General features: G+C 43.7%; 1 protein-coding gene across 3 annotated transcripts; it reads left to right on the top strand.

The window, feature by feature from the left end:
* Positions 1–126: 126 nt before the first annotated feature.
* On the top strand, positions 127–19,861 carry LOC116053542 (minichromosome maintenance complex component 3 associated protein). Of its 3 annotated transcripts, XM_036004287.1 has the most exons (29): positions 127–263; positions 468–2,138; positions 2,660–2,907; positions 3,375–3,456; positions 3,662–3,809; positions 4,213–4,406; positions 4,503–4,642; positions 5,134–5,331; positions 6,595–6,863; positions 7,394–7,556; positions 8,105–8,262; positions 8,551–8,774; positions 9,164–9,408; positions 10,494–10,594; positions 10,733–10,864; positions 11,179–11,292; positions 11,470–11,622; positions 11,786–11,983; positions 12,843–12,911; positions 12,991–13,125; positions 13,724–13,877; positions 14,653–14,920; positions 16,349–16,446; positions 16,869–17,259; positions 17,457–17,747; positions 17,952–18,081; positions 18,734–18,919; positions 19,283–19,436; positions 19,626–19,861. In XM_036004287.1, the coding sequence occupies exons 2-29, from the start codon at positions 620–622 to the stop codon at positions 19,791–19,793; spliced, it is 6,330 nt and encodes a 2,109-aa protein (XP_035860180.1). In that variant the 5' UTR covers positions 127–263; positions 468–619; the 3' UTR covers positions 19,794–19,861. The 3 variants fall into 3 exon arrangements, with proteins under 3 accessions (XP_035860180.1, XP_035860182.1, XP_035860181.1); XM_036004289.1 differs by having other exon boundaries at positions 195–2,138; positions 9,170–9,408; XM_036004288.1 differs by having other exon boundaries at positions 195–2,138; positions 19,626–19,859.
* The last annotated feature ends 160 nt before the right edge of the window (positions 19,862–20,021 follow it).

Genomic DNA, 20,021 nt, shown 5'->3' with positions numbered 1-20,021 from the left:
CGAGACCGATTATGTACGCTTTCTCTGGGTTGTGTAGCTAGATAACAACATAGTAGAGAGACATTAAACATATCCTATCGTTTACGGGAAATGGTGCCTCGCCTGTTGAAAACCTATTCGACCAATGAATCGGTCACAATGTTGGCAGTAGCAGGGACATCCATAACGGGGACCTAAAAAATTGTCGGACCGGAACCGGATGTTGGAAAATATGTTTGAACTGAACAAAAAAAAATCAACATAGCAAACACAAACTGTGAAAGGTGAGAGTTTTTTTTCGTATCCAAAGTTGCATACTTTTTCTGCGTTTCCTCAGGACTTTTTGTTGTGTCAATATATATATATAACAACTTTTAAGGGCAACGGAACACATTTAGCTAAGCTAACTTACGGTAAACAATGTTTGTGGTGTTAGCTTATGCTAACGGCTTAACGTTATGTGTTGTTATTCCTTCGTGTCTTCATAGTGTTCTGTGGACTTTTACGTGATAGGGTGGTACATCGACAAACTTGAAAGACGGGAACAGTGTTCCAGATGTATACCGCTTAAATGCCTGGATGAGAAGCATTTATTTCAACAAATAACCAAGGATACTAAACCTCCGCTAATATTTGCGCCATGAATCCATCCAATCCGTTTGGCAGTCCACAAGGTGGAGCTTTCCAAGCCCCAAGCAACACTATGAAGACGGGTTTGTTCCAGTCATTTGGACAGCAAAATTCTAGCAATCAGCCCCAAACTATGGGTTTTTTTCAACCATCAGCGTTTGGACAACCATCTGTCTTAAATCAGCCCTCGCCTCATGGAAATAGCGTCTTCGGACAGACCCCTGCCTTTGGACAGTCGTCAGCACAGACCCCCTCGCTGCCAACAATAAGCCAAGCTCCAGCATTTGGACAGACATCAGTAGGAATGAGTAGCTCAGGCTTTGGTAATAGCACTGCACCAGCTTTTGGACAGACTAGTGGACCGAACCAGAGTTCAGTCTTTGGCCAGACCACTTCATTTGGGCAGACGTCTGCCTTTGGGCAGACTCCAGGATTTGGCCAGCAGGCCCCAGGGTTTGGCCAACAGCCCCCTGGGTTTGCAAGCACCCAGATGGATTCTGGCCCTACCACTGCCTTAGGGCAACCTCAGCCACTGGGTTTTGGACAGTCTGTGTTTGGACAGCCGTCATCTACCAGTGTCACCACTAATGTATTTGGCACACCCAAATACAGTTTCAAGCCGGCCAATGAGGCAATGTTCAAACCCATCTTCAGTGCTAGCCCTGAGCCTGCTAACCCTCAACCTACTGCAATGTCCAGCTCACCTTTTGGCAGCAGTGGGTCCCAGACAAGCTCCAGCACCATGGGCAGCAGCAGCAGCACCACCACCACCACTGGCTTCTCTCTGTCCACTGGGGCTCAGTCTGGCCAGCTGGGCTTCAGCTTCTCACAGCCGGCTGCAGCTCCCTCTGTCTCTGCTCAGGACAATCCACTAACAACCGGCAATAGGAGCACTTCTTCCAACACGCTGCAGTTCACCTTTTCTCAGCCAGCTGCTCCCTCCAGCTCCAGCCCTAAGGCACCAACCACCCAGCCCACCACCCCATCGACTTTTAGCTTTTCAGCCAAAGCCCTCCAACCCCAGGCAAAACCACTTTTTGGAGGAACCAGTTTTGGTCAGCCCTCAGTTGTAGTTGATATCAAAGCTAAAGCAGAGACTAGTACAGAGGAGAAAGGGAGCAACCTTGAGAGCCTAGGGGAAGCAAATATATTTTCGCGACTTGGCAAAGGCACCAAGCGCAAGGACGATCCAACAGTCGCCAGCACTGGCCCAGAGAAGCATGCCGTAGGAGAGGAGGAGGAGGATGTTCCAGCAGAAGCAGATTCACCAAGACACCCTTCAAAGAGGCCCCTAATGAGGTCCCGTGGCCCACCAGTAGGCTTATTCGGTAGGGCATTAAGTGGTATTCGTAGAGATGTCTCTAACCCAGTGAGGCGAGAGGCCGCAAAGGAGACTCAGCAACAAGCGCCAAAGTGGGAGGAGACAGAGAGGGAAGGCATCCAAGCCCAGGGTGACGACCTACCTACAACTACACCAGCCACAGTGCAAGTTCTGACCAGGGATGTGCTAGAAAAAGCTGAAGAGTCAGGTGAGATGTACAAATCATACATGCTGTGTATTACCTGCATTTTGTATCAAGTTGTGTTTACGCATTTCTAAAATCTGCACTAAAAAACACTCTTAAATGACTCTTGCATGTCTGAATAAATTGTCAAATGTACTTTTTTATTGACCAGGTTTTTATTTTAAATACTGGTGAGTTTTATCACCAAACAAATGTTCTCGTGTTGAAAGACTCCACACTGTAAAAGTAGTTGCAAGTCCTCCACATTAGTAAAGAAATCTTAGGATTTATAAATAGTAGGAGTAGATACATATTAGTGATATTTTTGAATTAAAGAAAAACTTAAAACTTGGGGGTGGGCAACATGAAATATGCATGGGTCCATTTTTTCCCCCTCAACCTCTGCTGTGAAATCACAAAACCCAGACAGAAATCTTCATCCTGCTGAAATTCAAGTACATGTCTTAAAAGAAATAAAAGAGTGGATTGCGTTGTTCGAATATACTCATCCTGTTGTCTACCTGTTACCCATCAACCCTCTCTAGACTCCGCAAAATCCCCCGACTCCAACCTCGGCATCACAACCCCTGCGAGATGTGGCGTACGCAGGGAGAGCTCGGAGAGCCTGAGCGGCATGTCTCCCACCGACTGCACCATCATCCGGTGCATGAATGTGCCTCCAGCCTACAACAGGAAGGACGTGATCGAGAAGCACTTTAGTCGTTTTGGCAAAGTCCGTAGAGTCTTCTGCCGGACCGGCAAGAACATGGTCATAGTACACTTTGATGATCATGTGAGTTAACTCTACGCTACTTACCCCATTAAAGCACGTTCACCTATACTGTAGCTATTTTGAGTTTTCTGGCTTTGATAACTGTTCTCCCACTCTGGTCCTCAACTATCTTAGTTTTTCAGCACACTTTTACCTGCTATTTCCCCATTTTACATGGCCAGAGTGGAGCACTGATTTTTACTGCTAGTTGTTGGACTTCTTTTTTTTTTTTCTTTTTTTTTTTTTTATTCCTTGCAGGTTTAGTCTTAGGCATCACTTCCCATTTCAACTGAGCTTGGTTTAACACTACGGATAACCCAAAAATGTAGCTAGCTAACCCACTAATCCTGCTCTGTGAGACAGGCCAAAGATGCTGATGTGTTTATTTGTTAATGAACTTTTTATTATTAAATTAGATAATTCATATATACCGTATTCTGCTGTATTTTATTTGTGTGTTCTTTTGCTTTCTGTCCCTTGACTCTCAGGCATCAGCGGCAAAGGCAAAGAAGAAAGGCAAACTCCTGCATAGACATGAACTCTCTCTCTTGTGGCAGAGAAAGAAGCAGAGTAAATGCAATATATTACTATGACATTTCAATTAATACAGAAATAAGTGCTAGCACCCAGCTGTATTGATATTACTGTCTAGAAGTACAAACAAAGTGACTATAAATCTGGACTTTGTTACGGATGTAAAGAGGCCTGAGCAGTTTATTTCATATTCCCTTTAATTCCTTGCAGTGAGTCACTACATTGCCTTTTTGTGCATTAGGTCCCGGGGACAAAGGGAGCAGACCTGCCGCAGCAAAGGAGGAGAGAGAAAGTCAGGAGGACACCGAGTCCAAGGCTGCTTCCTCGCCACTCAGAAAACCTGCACACAGAAGTTCTGCAGTCCCCAGCATGATGGCCTTCAGCCGCAGGTAACACTTGCACCTGTATATGAAAGGCAAGGCAAGTTTATTTGTGTTGCACAGTTCATACACAAGGCAACTCAAAGTGATTTACAGAAGCATAGAAACACATTGTAAACATAAGCAACAAAAGTACATTCAAGAGACATTTGCAAAAAGAGAAAAATAGTTAAAATTTGGAAACATAATAAAATAGATAGTAAAATCTATAAAAAATATGACATTAAAATCATTAAATTAAGCCAGTAGAAGAATTACAATAATGGATCGAATTTATGAGAAAGCTGCGGTAAACCGTAACGTTTTCAGCCCTGATTAAAATGAGCTAACAGTTTGAGCAGACCTCAGGTGTTCAGGTGTACACATGACTGTAGTGCTGTGACTGTCTTACACGCGTCTTTTCGTGTGCCAGTTCTCCGGCGAAGAAGTCGTCATCAGCCAAGTCTCTGCAGTTTGACGCTGAAGCCCAGAGAGAGAGCAGCACAGAGGCCCAGAGCTCTGAGTGCCCAGTCCCCTCCTCCCTCCTCCACCTCGTTGGCCAGGTGGCTGAGACCGCCGAGGACAAGTTCCGCCTCCTGGAGCAGAGAGACAAGATCCTGCGTCAAGGTGAAGCCACCTCTCTCACCAGTCTACCGCAGCCAATTAACGTGGCTTAAAAACATGAGAAGACATTCTCACTGTGTGCACGATATGTCCGCACAGGTCGGCCCAAGAGGACGGACCTGAACCTGTCGAAGGTGTTTGTGGGGACGTGTCCTGACATGTGTCCGGAGAAGGAGCGGTACATGAGGGAAACCCGGAAACAGCTGAGCGTATTCGAGATCCTCCCGGATACGGAGATGGTAACATCCTTAATGCTTATGTTCCGTATTCAGACTGAAGAATATAGCTGAGGCAGCACTGTGAGATGTTACATAATATGTGGTATTCTTTTTCGCCTTAGACACAAACTTTCTCTCTTGTGGCAGAGAAAGAAGCAGAGTAAATGCAATATATACTTGCTATACTCCCATTCCACGTAGGAATGCAAAGTAAAGAAGGATAAACATAAATGTTCTTTTTTTATTATTATCTAGTTCCATTTATTGGTTATTTTGGTCCATCTGCATATTAATACATTGATGGAATAAATATATGTTGTAGCTTAAAGGTGCTCTAAGCGATGTTGGGTGATGTCACTTCTCATTGACGTTCGAAGTATTGTCAAACAAAACGGAGGCTAGCTCGCCCCTCCCTCCTTCTCATCCCGTCCCCTCCCCCTCCCTTCCGCGCACTAACGGAACTTTGAAGACAGCGGGGACAAAAAAATGAAACCTCCTTTCCCTCTGACTAGGTGGACCACTCTGCAGCCATCAAGGAGTACAGCCGCTCATCAGCCGACCAGGAAGAGCCCCTGCCCCACGAGTTGCGCCCCCTGCCTGTGCTCAGCATGACCATGGACTATCTGGTGACTCAGATCATGGACCAGGGCCATGACAACTACCGGGACTGGTATGACTTTGTCTGGAACAGGACCCGCGGCATCCGCAAGGTAAAGGGTCTGCTTCAAATGTCAGCTGTATTCACGCGAAAACCTGGTGTTAAAAAACAACAAGTACTTTGTCAGCCCGCAGACAAATACATGCATGTGGATAATAAAACAAAACAGAGCCCAGCTGCCCTTAATACCCAGTTTAAAGGGGCCCTATGCAGTTTTGGCCATTTCTTCGCTGTTTTCTGGCTTTTTGCTGGCAGCTTTCTCTATAGACCTCCCCCTACAGCTTCAGAATAGATATTTGGCAGCTCCTATGTTTACTTGTGTCTGATTCCTCTCTCGGTCAGTCTGCAGTTTCCTCTTTCTCTGTTCCTCCGACGATGCTTTCCTAGCTTTCTGTTTCTTTTTTGCCGGCTCAGCCATGACGATAGTGTGAAAAACTCCATCGCTACCTTGTTAGCCGGTTCCTGGATGGGGGCGTGTATGTGTGCAGTGCCTAAAGCAATTTATTACATCGTGAGACCTAATATCACGGCATTCTTCCTGGAGCTGAGGCCGCGGCTCGCCGACCAGTGGTTTTTCCGCTCACAGGCGCTAGGGGGGAGCGAGACGACCACCATTCAACTCAAAAAAAGTCATATAACCATTCCACTGACTCCAAAGCTGTTCAGTTAAGGTTAATTAAGCTAACTGAACTAAAACTGCATAGTTCCCTTTAATAAAAGTGATTTGGTCACAATAGGTGTTCACCATAACAAGTGAAACCATCCTAGAGTTGTAACAATTCCAAATTGTGCTGTACAATTAATTGTCTCAGAAATAATTGCGGTTAACAATATAATTGTCTCTTTCTTTCTTTTTATGTATTACTTTTGAAAACAAATTCAGGTTTTGCATGAATTCCAGCGTACATATTTTGGTTATATATCACTGTCATGTGACCCAAATAATATAATGACACGAGTACACAGCCTATGAAGTAAACAACGGCTCTTTATTATCATAAAACATATTTTTCTAACTGTATCCCCCCCCTCGTCATTTCTGTTGCCATGAACGTGTATAGGGTCAAGTGCCGACAACTAACATTTGATATGATGATAAAAACTTATAGTCTGACCAATAATCGCTTAAATATTTACAATTTGGCATTTCTAAACAAAATCACCAATTACACTCATACGCCTTAAGACCTTAGCTGATGTTAGCAATTAATTGCGGTTAAACAAAGAAACTGGGATTATGTAAAAAATTGACAATCAAACAAACATGTAGTAATTGTTACAGGCCTAAACAATCTTTTACATTTACTCCCCACAGGACATTATCCAGCAGCACCTATGCTGCCCACACACGGTGTCGCTGATTGAGAAGTGCACACGCTTCCACGTACACTGCGCTCACCACCTCTGCGAGGAGCACATGTCGGCTTTTGACGCCAAGATCAACAACGAGAACATGACAAAGTGCCTGCAGAGTCTCAAAGAAATGTACCAGGACCTGGCCACGCGTCAGGTCTTCTGCCCCCTGGAGGCCGAGTTCCGCCAGTACAGCGTGCTGCTGAAGCTCAACGACGGCGACATCCTGCGGTCAGTCCATTGAAACACACGTACACAAATTAGGGGTGGGAATCCCCAGAGGCCATTACATTATCACCATACTTATGTCACAATACGATATGATTGCGATTTTAAACACATTGTGATATTCTGCAATATATATTGCAATTTATTATATTATTATATATTAATAAGCAATTGATTTTATTATTTTAGTACCAAAAAGAAAAATCCTTATGTGCAATTTAAATAATAAAAGATACTTGGCGTCCTTGTATCGATACAGTATTGACAGAGAAAATATCGCGATACTATGCTGTATCGACTTTTTCCCCCCACCCAAATGATGAAATATGTTGTTTGAAATGTCATTGAATGATGTGCAAAGCACCTGTTTTTGTTTCTGTCTTTGTCAAGAAATTAGCACATTGATATGACTTTATACATCTTCAGCTGTGACTTCACATCATTTTTAAGGATTTGTTTGTATGGATTCACTTCATTTTGTGCCTCGCTCTGTGCTGTAAAGAAGTACTTCCTCACACTCCATGTCCACACAGTGAAGTGCAGCAATTCCGCGACGAGGTGCGCAATTCCCCTGAGGTGAAGTTTGCCGTGCACGCGTTCACTGCAGTCAACAGCAACAACTTTGTGCGCTTCTTCAAGCTGGTGAAAGGAGCCTCCTACCTCGCCAGTTGCCTCCTACACAGATACTTCAATCAGGTCAGAAACGGTTTCCTTTTATTAATGAATCAGGCTTAGAAAACTGTGAACTTGTCTGAACCTTCCCAATAAGGCATGAGGAGAATCCAGGCAATAGCCAGTGTCCCGTTCCTATTTTCACATAACAAGACTATACCCGTTGTAGAGAAGGAGATACAAATAAATGAGTTAAGAGAAGGGGGACTGCTCTATTATATACAGTAAACTGCCATTTAATGCCTATTGCGTAATGCAGCATGGTGGCCCAAAGGTTAGCACTGTGGCCTCACAGCAAGAAGGTTCTGGGTTTGAATCCAGGTCGTTCCGGGCCTTTCTGTGTGGAGTTTGTATGTTCTCCCCATGTTTACGTGGTTCTCCAGTCAGTGTCCTTCATCAAGGCACTGGCTCAGATCTGGAGTTGGTCCCCGGGCGCTGTAAATGGCTGCCCACTGCTCCCCTTGAGAGATGTGCAGACAATGAATTTCGCTACATGTATGTGACAATAAAGTACTTTTACCTTTGCCTTAATTTTTATGTTCTTTCAAATTTGTGTGTGTGCGTGCATACAGGTCAGAGCTAAGGCCTTGAAGACCTTGAACTTGGCCCACACGGTGGGTCCACGGTCGACTGCGTTTCCAGTTGAGGACATAGTTCGGATGTTAATGTTCCGCAACGCTGATGAGGGAATTGACTTCATCCAGCAGTACGGCCTGACTGTCAACGATGGGTGAGTGTCTACTAGAAGTTAGAGAGGCTAAATCTGATAATAAAGCTTTGGAAAAAAAAAAAAAAAAGATTGCAGCCATAGAATTATATACCTATCCCAGAGAATGCTATACATCAGAGTTAAGTAGTTATGAGCAGAAATGTAAATGTGTCCATAGAGGGCCACATGACGGTGCTAGGGGCACTCTGTGCACGTTTCAATGATATATGTTTTTAGATACCCTGCTAACAAACAAATATTATAGCTCTAAAAATGTGCATTCATATATTTGATTAATATTGTTCACAGTGTGGTAGAGTTGAGTCGGGTAGCCTATCAGGAGCCAGAGCTGCCTCTGTCCCAGAAGAAGTCTGACGTCATCCTCGCAAAGAAAACGGTGTTGATTGGACAGGTGGTGCACGGAGGCCCCCTCCCCAGCCCTCTGCACCACACCCCCGTCTGCTGCTTCGACTCCCAGAACAGGTTCCGTGGAGAAGGCCCCCTGGCTGAGCCCGCTCCCAGCCAATTTAAAGGTATTCGCTCTTTTCCCCCTGATCTTATCCCTGGCAAATAGCTTTTAGTTCTCGATTAACAGTTCTCTCATTGGCTAAGGTAGCAATTTAAACTACCCTGAACAGCACTGTTTATATGCAGAGCTGGCAAATATGTTTTTTGTTATTTTCAGATCTTGAAGTTTCCCACACTACAATACATATCTGGTCCATGTAATGCTACATTTTACAGCTACTGGAATTTATTTTTGCGAGGAATAAAGCACTTCTGTAGCGACAGGGCCTGAATCATTTGAAAAGCATTCATCTTCAAATAAATTTAAAATAAGTAGGTGATCTTATCACATCTACTAGTACGCATAAGAATGTAAAGACTCGGTCTCATTGACAGCTGACATGTTTCTTAATTGTCTCAGGAATCGCTGCGAAGGTGGAGGTGAAGGCACCACCCAGCGTTGAGTTGCTGTCGCAGGGCGTTCCGGACATGCCCGCTGCGTTCAGGCTGCTTCCAGACGAGACGGGAGAGCCCAGTGAACCGTGTCCCAGCACGGCCCACCCAGCAGACGCCCAGCAGCTGTTCCAGCCCATATCTCAGCCTCAGCCTGTCAAACCGCTATCACCTCCACCCAAACCTCGGCCGGCGTACAGCAATGAGGTGGGCAAGATCTCTCGCCTCTTTATCTCCGACCAGGCTAGATGGGTCCCACTTGAAGCACTAATTTATCCTCACCACATTGTAGTTGTGATTTAAGCATTTTTCCAGTGCGTGGTTTTTTTTCGCAGCCACAGCCATGCAGTAACAGTACCTTTGCTCTGATCCTTGTAGTCCTTACTGATGGTGCCTTGTACATTTGGTTGTGTAGAAACATTTACTAGGTACATGAGGTACTTCAACTTGAGTATTTAATTTTTATGCTACTTTGTACTTCTACTCCTGTGCATTTCAGAGGAAAGTATGGCATTTTACTCCAGTACATTTTTCTGACAGCCGTAGTTACTTTGCAGAGCAGCGACAACACTAAAGTGCTTCTTACACAAATTAATCTGTATTAATAATCCAACAGTTTAACATAATATTACATAATATAAAAAAGCAGCCTTTCTAAAGAAATTTGCTGACTGGAATGCAGGGCTTTTACTAGTAATGGATTGGTTTTTACAGTGAGGTATTGTTACTTTTACTGAAGTACAAGATCCGAGTACTTCATCACCACTGTGTAGGGAGTTGTCTTTATTCTAAGCTGTTTTAAAGATAGTATTGGCTCTTAAAACATTAAAATCTGTTGCTTTCTTGAAAATTGGCGATCACAATATAATTAGAGTGGAAACAAATCTATTAGTATAGAATAGTATAATATACAGAATTATTTAGTCATATTGTATTACAAAAATGCCAAACATTCCCTGGTTCCAGCTTCTCAAATGTGAGGATTTGCTGCTCTTTTTTGTTTTATGTGATTGTAAAATAAATATTTGGGGGTTTTGAACAGTTGTATGGACAAAACCAGCAATCTGAAAACGGCACCTTGGACTGTAGTAGGAGTTGGCCATTTATAACAATTCTTTGACATTTCATAGACCAAAAAAGAATGCAATTAGTTGCAAAAGAAACAAACCAACAAAGAAAAAGGGCTGGGCCTGTATTAATTACAGCTCATTAAAGAAACCCTGAACTAGCTGTCCTTTTAGTTTTTCGTGTGTGCGTGACCGTAGCTGTGCTGTTTCTCTCCCCTCCTGCAGGACATCATGGCTGAACTGGACTGTGTGATTGAAGAGGTGTTGGAAGTAGCAGTGAGGCAGGTAGCAGACGCTGGCGCCAGCTATGCCACCGCAGCTCTTGCGTAAGTCCAAGTGATTTATCCATCCAGCTTTTCTTGTGCATGCTACATTCAAATCATGTGTTGCAGTTATCAATTCATTTCCTGTATGTTTTTTATTAAGATGACTAACTTGCTGTTCTATTGCCTTTGCTTCTGCAGGGAGAGCAGTGTGCAGGCAGAGTCTCTGGTGAGTGAGGTGCTGGGACAGATGCTGCAGGAGATGTCCTCCACCGAGATCAAGCTGGAGCAGGAGCGCATCGCTGAAGAGAAACGCAAGCTTGAAGAAGCCAGGTTGGTCTACTGATAACGTCACACTGTGTTTTATCACTAGACTTAAGGGTTAAGAAAGGGGACAGCATCCTCAACCTTGACCCAAAACACGGGACACAAAATAGTCTTTGTTAGCTGTTAGTATAATTTTATGCAGAGGTTAAAAAAAGTTGTATCCATTCCATTTATTCAAGCAGACATACAAACTGTTAAAACATTCTATGCAGATTGTGACATCCAGTGTCGGCCTTCACAATATTTTTATTTTACACAAAAAAAAAACAGTTCCCCCATGTGATCATCCCCATTTCCTTTTCCATGTCTGTCGGTGGCAGGAGGAGGCAGGAGCACGAGGCCTTCCTGGTTCAGTACAGCTTCTCTCTCTGCACAGAGCTCATGTACGAAGTTTTAAGCGAGACCATCAAGGAGACGGCAACCTCTGAGATCCAGTAAGGCTTTAAAACGCAACCATTTTCCAAAGTGGTTACATAATTAACAAAACAATTTAAAATGAGAATTAAGGTGATAGAATTAAAGAAAGGAGTGTCATGAAGTTTAATGTCTACGAGTGGCACACTTACTTTCGCAAATGAGTTTCACTGAATTTACTCTTTTCCCTTTTTCAGACAGGCAGAGAATGAGAAAGCAAACCGTGTAGCTAAATGCACAGAGCAGGTCTGTACCAGTCTAGTTGAGGAGACTTTGAATGCAGATATTGCTCTGTTGGTTGAAGAAATTCTTGAAGCTGAGCTGCAACGCATCCACAAATACATCAAAAGGTAAGAAACGATTTGAAAAAGACTTCAAAGACTTCTGCCTGGCTGAAATCAATCTGACGCACTGTCAGCATACCATTCAAACTCTGGCTGAATGTAGCTTTTAAACACCCTTTTACAATTTATTATCCGTTTCTTCTTTTTCTCCTCTCATGTGTTCAACCAGGTGGCGTGATGTGGTGGCAGTGCGTCGGCAGCTGAAGAGACAGATGAGAGGTTTCCCTGCAGCTCCCTGCTGCGTGGACCCTCGATTTAAACTGAAGGCACTGGCTCCCAGCGCACCTGCACAGCCCTGCATAGCAGATCTGGCCCGGGGTCTGGTCAACCTGGGAAACGCCGGCACACTGGCCCTCTCCAGCACCAGGTATGTTCATTGTTCATTTTCCAAGCGTGTTTTTGGAAAGCATCACCAATCCATTTTAACCGAATATGTTCTGGTCCAGCTCAGCTAAAAACACAACACAGAATCTGTCGGCACGTTAGCTTTGGCGTTCACTACCGAGCCTGTTTGTAACCGTTAGGCTACCGACAACTTCATCTTCACTTCACCTATTCAACTAACCCAAGCAGTTTCGATAACACACTCAACGTTCCTGCTGTTACAGACGTGAACTAACCACAGACCGTTGCCTCATTCATGGACTCACGGCGGTGCGTTGCTGCAGAATGAATATAGGAAAAACACTGGATTTTTGGCATAAAAAAAGTTTACACTGATTATTTTATAATTTACAATACATTATGTATGGTGTTTGTAGGGCTGGGCAATATATCGATATATGAGGCTAGATATCGTCTTACATTTTGGATATCATAATATCGTAATATGACTTCTCCTGGTTTTAAAGGCTACATTACAGTAAGGTGATGTACTTTTCTGGACTAACCAGACTGTTCTAGGCGTTTTATTATTGGCCTTTAAACATTTAAACAATATATCCACATTACTGATGATTATTCATCTAAAATCTCTAATTGAAAATATTTAGTAAAAGCACCAATTGTCAACCCTACAATATCGTCGCAATATCAACATTGAGATATTTGGTCAAGAATATCGTGATGTTTGATTTTCTCCATATCGCACAGCCCTAAGTGTTTGGATAGATTTTTTGCAGCATGGCTGAATCACTTTGTTATTAGTCTACTATCTTTGTCAACCTTGAAATAAATGTCACTTTGCTGCCCTATTGAGTATGAAACATGTTTTGTATTTTGTTCAGGTTGTTGAGAATGAGACAAGAAGCGATCCACCAGATGAGAGTTCACTACTACTATCAGCAGCTGCTGGAGTAAGTCCCGAGTCCCGTTTATTCAGTCAGTGGTGCATGTCACAAAGCAGCATCTTGACCTTTTTGGTGTTTCTCTCAGTGAGACAGTGTGGGCGCCACTCGACCTGCCAGCACTTGTGACAGAAAATATCCCCAACCCACCGGACCGAATCTTCTGGAAAGCTGTTCTCCTCCTACCAAGTGACCACGAGAGTGAAGCCAGCCTGGCAGACAGGTAAGCAGCTGCACTTCAATAAGACAAAAGGTCACCTGTTAAATTTCTTCTTATTCAAGGCACCCGGCATTGGTAGGGCTGTCCTGAAAACCATGGGAGTGTGTGTCACTTATATGGCTTATTTGTGTGACGTCATGCGTTGTTCTTTAACAATGTAGCACAAGTAGACTTTTCCCATCAGATCATTTATAGATCTTGATATTTGCGATCCCACTTGAAGGCAGCTTCATTTCACTTAGTTTTTTTAGTTTTTTTACCTTCATAGTGTTTTCAAACTTACTTGTGGCTGCGATGGAGGCAGTGATGTTTCCTGTTTACTGTACGGGACTCTCACACCGCCTCAAAGCAAACTGACTCTTCTGGTCACCGGTTACACGTTTGGACACTGCAGCGTGGTTGCAGTTCTCCAAAAGTTGAATCTGTCTCAACTATTAACTTTATTAACAGTACTGGAAAAAAAAAGAAGAAAAGAAAATTCAAATCCCAATATTGAAAATCGAATACCTACCCAACGAACGAATATCCGAATATTCGGATCCAGCCCTAGTGTTCACTGAGCCGTTCATTGAGTGTGTCCTCTCCTGTCTGTTTTCCTCAGGATCCTGTCAGACTGGCTGGAGGTGAAGCTTGGTGGCGGTAAGGACTCTGAGGTGAGGGAGGAGCAGCTAGATGGCACGCTGCAGACCCTCCATGTCACCAACACACTGCAGGATAATGGACAACGCACTCACAAAGTCCACATCAGCATCAAGGTAAGATCAGACTGCAGCTTATACAGATCACTGCAGTCTAATGCTGAGAAAAGAGATCAACAAGTGTGTACGTTTTTGAGGGCATGTGTAGTCAACATGGCTCTTTTAATCTGGGGTTATAAAATACAGTGTAGATACTGTAAGTGCTCATTCAAAGAACCCCTATTATACTCCTTTTCAGCATCATAGTTGTACTCTTGGGCTCTACTATCAGAATCAGAAAAGGTTTTATTGCCACACTAAGTACACTTATGTGGAATTTGCCTTGGTGAATGGTGCATACATAAACAAATATATTAAAAAATAATATAAAATAAACAAATACAGAAAAACAAATATGTACATACAGACATTTAAGTATTGTTTATTTGTCACGCCCCCGGTGTATAAAGGCCTTGAGGCTGAGCTAAAAGGCTTGTGTGTAATGAAGAGCAATAATTAGAATATGAGTATAAATAAGAATAAATAAAAAGAAGTAGGAAGGGAAGTGACACACTGTATTCACTATGCTTTGTTCACCTTGGACTGTGCTTTATGTCACGTACTGTGAAAATTAAAAATTTAAATAAAAAGAGTTGGAAAACAAGAAGTAGGTAAGGATAAAAAATACCACAGACTCAATATTAACTTTACAAAACATTATATATGCTTAACTATATATCAAGACTTATTAATAACCCACTTTGTTATCAACACATTAGTTTGTACTCTGTTTGTACTGTGCCCTAGTGTAACGTGTGTTTTCTGATCAGTCCTCTCGGTGGTGTCTCCTCAGGCGTCCCGAGGCCCTCTGACCGAAGACGGCCTGTCCAAAACCGAGAGGAGCGGTGAGCTCCAGGGGACGGGAGCCCTTATGATGTTGCTCCCCGCGATGCCCGTCATCATCGAGCCCGGGCACGACGAGCAGGATATACAACTGCTGTCCGCCCTGCTTCAGCTCAAACAGCTACAGCAAGCCAGCACCTGGCACCGCCCGCTGCCTCTGGCCATTCTGGTGCCAGGGCCCAAGTGTGGCACTGGGGATACACAGAAACTCCAAGAAGGTCATTAATAACAGTAATAAAGACATAATTACAAGATTAAAGTAATGGTCACTAGTATAAACACAATCTGGGATATTTAAATGAAGATAAAATGTAGGGGATTGCATTATATGCAATACTTTTATGAAGTTACATTGTAGGGATGTAACGATTACCGGTGTAACGGTAAACCACGATAAAAATGTTGACGATAACCATTACCGTTTTCATTTAAAATATCATAATCACGGTGGATTACCACAGCGTGGAAACCGTGTGTTTAATCCTTCCCAGCTTCATCCAAGGCTCCTGAAGTTGCCACGCAGGCGCACTGCGTAGCCTCCAACGTAGAGCTGAAGATCTTTGCCCGAACCCGACGGGACCCGACGGGTTCGGTCGGGTTCGGTCTTAATTTCTATCACGTTACACGGGCTCAGGCCGGGCTCGGGCTTGCGCTCCTGGTTGTGCAGTAAACGAGCGGTCAGGTGAAGCGTTTCGATTGGCGTGTAAATGGATGCTGAGGAGGTGAAACAGAGGCTGGCTTCTGGAGGACTTATTTTATTTCTTTGTTCCAACTTCCAACTGGCCGATAGCCTCCGTTAGTCATGAATAAATTATGTTAAAAAATGTATAAATTACTCATTCTTGACGGAAAACAGCTGTGTGCGTGCGGCGCAGTCTCTTTTTTCTTTCTCTCCCTTTTCCGCCGAGTGGTGCGTGTGCCCGCTTGCGGTGTGAAGAGCTATTTTCCGACATGCACTCTAATCACTGCTGATAGACGGCCTTTTGTACAGTCGGGCTGTAAACGGGTTCGGGCTTTTAAAAATCTGTCAATCAAAATGTACTGGTCGGGCTCGGGCCGAATTCTGTCGGGCTCGGGCCTTGTCGGGCCGAACTTTTAAGGCCCGATTATAGCTCTACTCCAACGTGCGTTTCTTGAAGTTGGAATCATGGTGGAAGGAGGAGATGACAGCGCTCAGGACATTTATCAGCCCTCTAAGAGGACTAAGTCTGAAGCATGGACATATTTTGGTTATTATAAGAATGCCAAAGGACAGTTGATTGAAGATAGTTATCCTGTCTGCAGAACGTGCGGGAAAAAAGTTGCTGCTAAAGGCAGCAATATGTCAAATCTCCTGAACCCTTGTTCCTTTTGATGTTAAAAGTTGCACTTTTGATAAGGTTTTGCTTATATTTTTGTAATATAATAAACACTGTTACACTTTTTTGAAACTATTTCAGCTTGTGCAGGCCTATCAGGACTTTCTGAACATATTGAACACACTTACCGCGATTATACCGAAAACGTGATAATTTTGGTCACTATAACCGTGAGGTTAAATTTTCATACCGTTGCATCCCTATTACATTGTACGTCGGGCAGTAGTTATGGAACAGTAGCTGAATTAATCTGGACAAAATGTGTAAACCCTGAACTTTTCCTCTCAGCCCTGATGCTGCACACACTGGTCCAGGAAGGCCTGATATCGGAGTTCACATTCCTCTTCATACCAGAGACCACAAGTGACATACAGGGATCCCAACAGGTATTACACATACACATGCATAGAAACTAACAAGCCTGATCTTTTATGTTTAATGGCTTTCACTTTCACAAGTCCAAATAAATGCTAATGTTACTCTTTAACTGCTGGATGTGTAAATAGGTTTGCTAACGAGTTTGCCATATTAACTTAAAAAGTGGTGATAGGTCCAAAAAAATCAAGTTATAACTTCTGTGAAAAGCTGTTGGCAACAGCAGGCTTTTTAACCTAAAGTTAACTTTTTTAACTTTTTAAAATGACTCTTTGGTGCTCACTGCTCACATTTTATGGTGCCATAAAGTTGTCATTGTGAGGTGTCCTTAGCCAAAAAAGTTTTGTTATCACTGATGTAGATTGATAGTTTTTAAACGTTTCTTCAAAGTCTTCTCCACCTTCTCTCCCGCCGTCCTGTTGTGTGTCTCTAGCTGTGCCAGGCTACACGTTGGCTGCTGGCCCGTGCTCCCCCACCCTTCCCACTCTCCTGTCAGACCCTGGTGCAGCTTGTAGAGGCCAGTTTGAGCCATGAGTTCAGTCCCAGAGTGTACGCCCATCGGCAGGAGCGGGCCGCGGCATGTCTTTCTCCCGAGGACCCTGGGCCCGTCATCAAGCTGTACAACGCTGTCCTGGCTCACATTGCTGACAAAGTGTCATCCCAGGATCTTAGTGGACTGTCGTGGCCGCCAGGCGAGTTCTGCCTGCCGGATACTCGTGACTTTGTCCCTCATTTGGGCTGGAACTGTCCCCAACACCTGGCCTGGTTACGCCAAGCCATCCTCAGCCTGCAGCTGCCACAGTGGGAGCAGCTCTCTGCTACAGGTCAGTGACTAACATGCCAATTTTGTGTGAAAGAAGGTTATTTATTACTGCAGAGTTTTTATTAATGGTTCCATCACTGTACAAAATCCTCTCAAGTACAAAGGAAACAGAAAGATGTGACCAATAATCCATGTGTTATACTTCCTTCTCTTTCCTCACTTTCCTTATTATGCCTCCCTCTCTCTTTCTCTCTCTAGACTCGTGGTCGGAGCTCTGCTCCTCTATCTTTCGCTACGCTGCTCAGATCCCCGTCTCCCGCCGCAGTCAGCCTCTCCTAATGTCACGGCTGGAAAACCTTCTGGAAAGGGTCAGGCTAAAGGGCCGGCGTACCCGAAACCCCAGATCCAAGGTAACCATGACTCACTGGGACGACGGAGACGAAATGGTGGGTCCAGCCTTCAGTCAGATTCCTTGGGACGACGTGTTGGTGATATGCATAGACCACAAGCTGAAAGACTGGCTGATCCCAGGACCACCTGTCTGTGAAGGTGAGGACATTCTTAGGCTATTCATTTTACTGTGATCTAGAATTAGAACCAATGCACATGTCCTATAGCCGTGTTTTTACCCAAAGGTCCATGGACTTTTTAGTTCTTGGAACTACTTCAGTGACTTTTCCGTAAAATCGATGATTTTCGTATCGTATGAATTGCATTACAGTATGTCATTATTTGTTTGTTTTGTTTGTTAAGATGCCGTTACCGATGATGGGGAGATCCTGGTCTACCTTCCCACAGAGTCATTAAAGGGTTTCCAGCCTCCGGAGGAATGGACCCAGACCATCAGACGAACCCACAGAGAGAAGCAGCACGAGAGGGAAGGGTAAGAATCGACGTTAACCTTAGAACTGCTGGATGCATGTCGTCCCCTCGAGGCAGTTCAGTGTATTGAAATCCTTTTTAAACCCAAAAGGGTTCAAGTTACTGATGCAACATGTATCATTTGAGGTTATCATAATGAGATTGAGTTGGCAGGTAACTGACCTCTGTAATTCCATTACATGTTACAAATGAATTCAAATTAAATATTGCTGTGACGATGGTTTAGCTTCCCGGGTCCTACTACTACTTCCTGTGGTTCCTGTAGTGGTCACTGCTGGTTAGGCAATTTATGACACAGAGTCGATGGTATAAAGGGCAATATACACCCATGTCTGCACATCCAGTATATGTGCAATGGGTGTCAAAATAAATCTATGCATTGTGGCTGGTGTGTCTCACCCAGAAGTCTCATGAAATGGTAGTTTTATTTATTTATTTCAAAAGTTGCATCTTGCATACCAACCTTGACTTAATTTCCCTGCCACTCAAGTTTTAAATAAGACATTACTGAAGGTGCTCATAGTTTTTAAAGAACATATCAGCAAGCACAAGTAACATTGTCACGTTCTTGCAGCTACACAATCACAGTTCTCCTTCTTTGCTCTCTGACTTTTTCCCTCCTTGACACTCTCTCCATCCTCTTCCATCCTCAGGGCGGGTGCGGCTGCTTGTGCCATGCCCAGCAGTCTGTCCCTCAGACAGAGGTTGTTCCACAGTGTGGCGGAGCCTCTCGAGGCCCCGACAGCCCCGCTGGACATCACGCACACTCCCACAGCACAAGAGCTACTGGCCCACACTGTCCTCCAGAGCTTGGAGAAGGAGAAGGCTGAAAGCAAACGGTACAGCTACAGCACTGCTCTTAAACCTTTTCGTTGCATTTAGAATTCCTGTTTATAGACTACGCTATTTTGAAAGAGATGTGTATGAATAAAAAATAAAAAACCTTATCAAAAATAGTTAAAAAGGCCTTTGGTTGTACTGTTTATTGATAAAGTATTTTTAAAAATACCTCAGATAAAGCTCACTGCCAATGTTTAGTTTATAGAGTAATTTTAAGCACATCTTCTTGTGACATTTGTAAGGTGGTGTTAATTAAATTTGACCAAATGAAAAAAGTTCTTGATACTCTATTGCAATTATTATTTGCCAAAAAGAATCTACAATATCTGTGCGTCATGTCTAACACACCCTTTCGTCTACAGGAGCATGGAGCAGCTTCAGCGTTGGCTGGATGGTGACCCCTTGGACCACTTGTCCACATCGCTTTTCATTCCATCGTCCACTCTGTTGTCCATGCCCAGCACAACCATAATGCATACACCCACAGCCCAGACTCGAGATGCCACTCTCACACAGGTATGACATGTCCCCTCCCCTCACTCACTTCTCTTAAGACAAGTTACTTCCAGCCATTCTTGGGGATAGAAATAATGTATGTGTCTTAGATAATGGCTGTAAATGATGAGAGATTCATCAGCAATGTTTTCTAAATGTTACAATCACGATTTGCAATAATCATGCATTTTCATTGTTTTGACTTTCCAGGAGCCAGAGCCCAATGATCTGTCGGACCAAGCAGACTGGCCAAAAACTCCTCCTGTGTCTATGGCGTTGCGATTGAAGGAACTCGAGCAACAGATCTTGGCAAGCCATGAGGACGAACTGGCCTGCAGACTGAGGCTGAGTAGTCTGCTGAGCATTGTTGATGATTGATGGACTATTGAAGGGAAATTAAAACAAAGGACTCTACGCCTATGCAAATATTTTAAAACTGAGAACTTCTGCCTGTAGCGAGAGACAACTTTGATTTTTTTTGTTTTGCTGAGCTCATGGCATTCTGTGGCACACTGAGTTCACTGTGTTGTGAATTTCTCATCTTTTCCTTTCATCTTTTGTCTGTTGAGGTCAGATTGCAAAATTGTGTGTGTGTGTGTCTGATCA

Source organism: Sander lucioperca, chromosome 8 (assembly GCF_008315115.2).
Source record: "Sander lucioperca isolate FBNREF2018 chromosome 8, SLUC_FBN_1.2, whole genome shotgun sequence".
Taxonomy (NCBI): domain Eukaryota; kingdom Metazoa; phylum Chordata; class Actinopteri; order Perciformes; family Percidae; genus Sander; species Sander lucioperca.
This window is presented reverse-complemented; position numbering and strand designations above follow the sequence as displayed.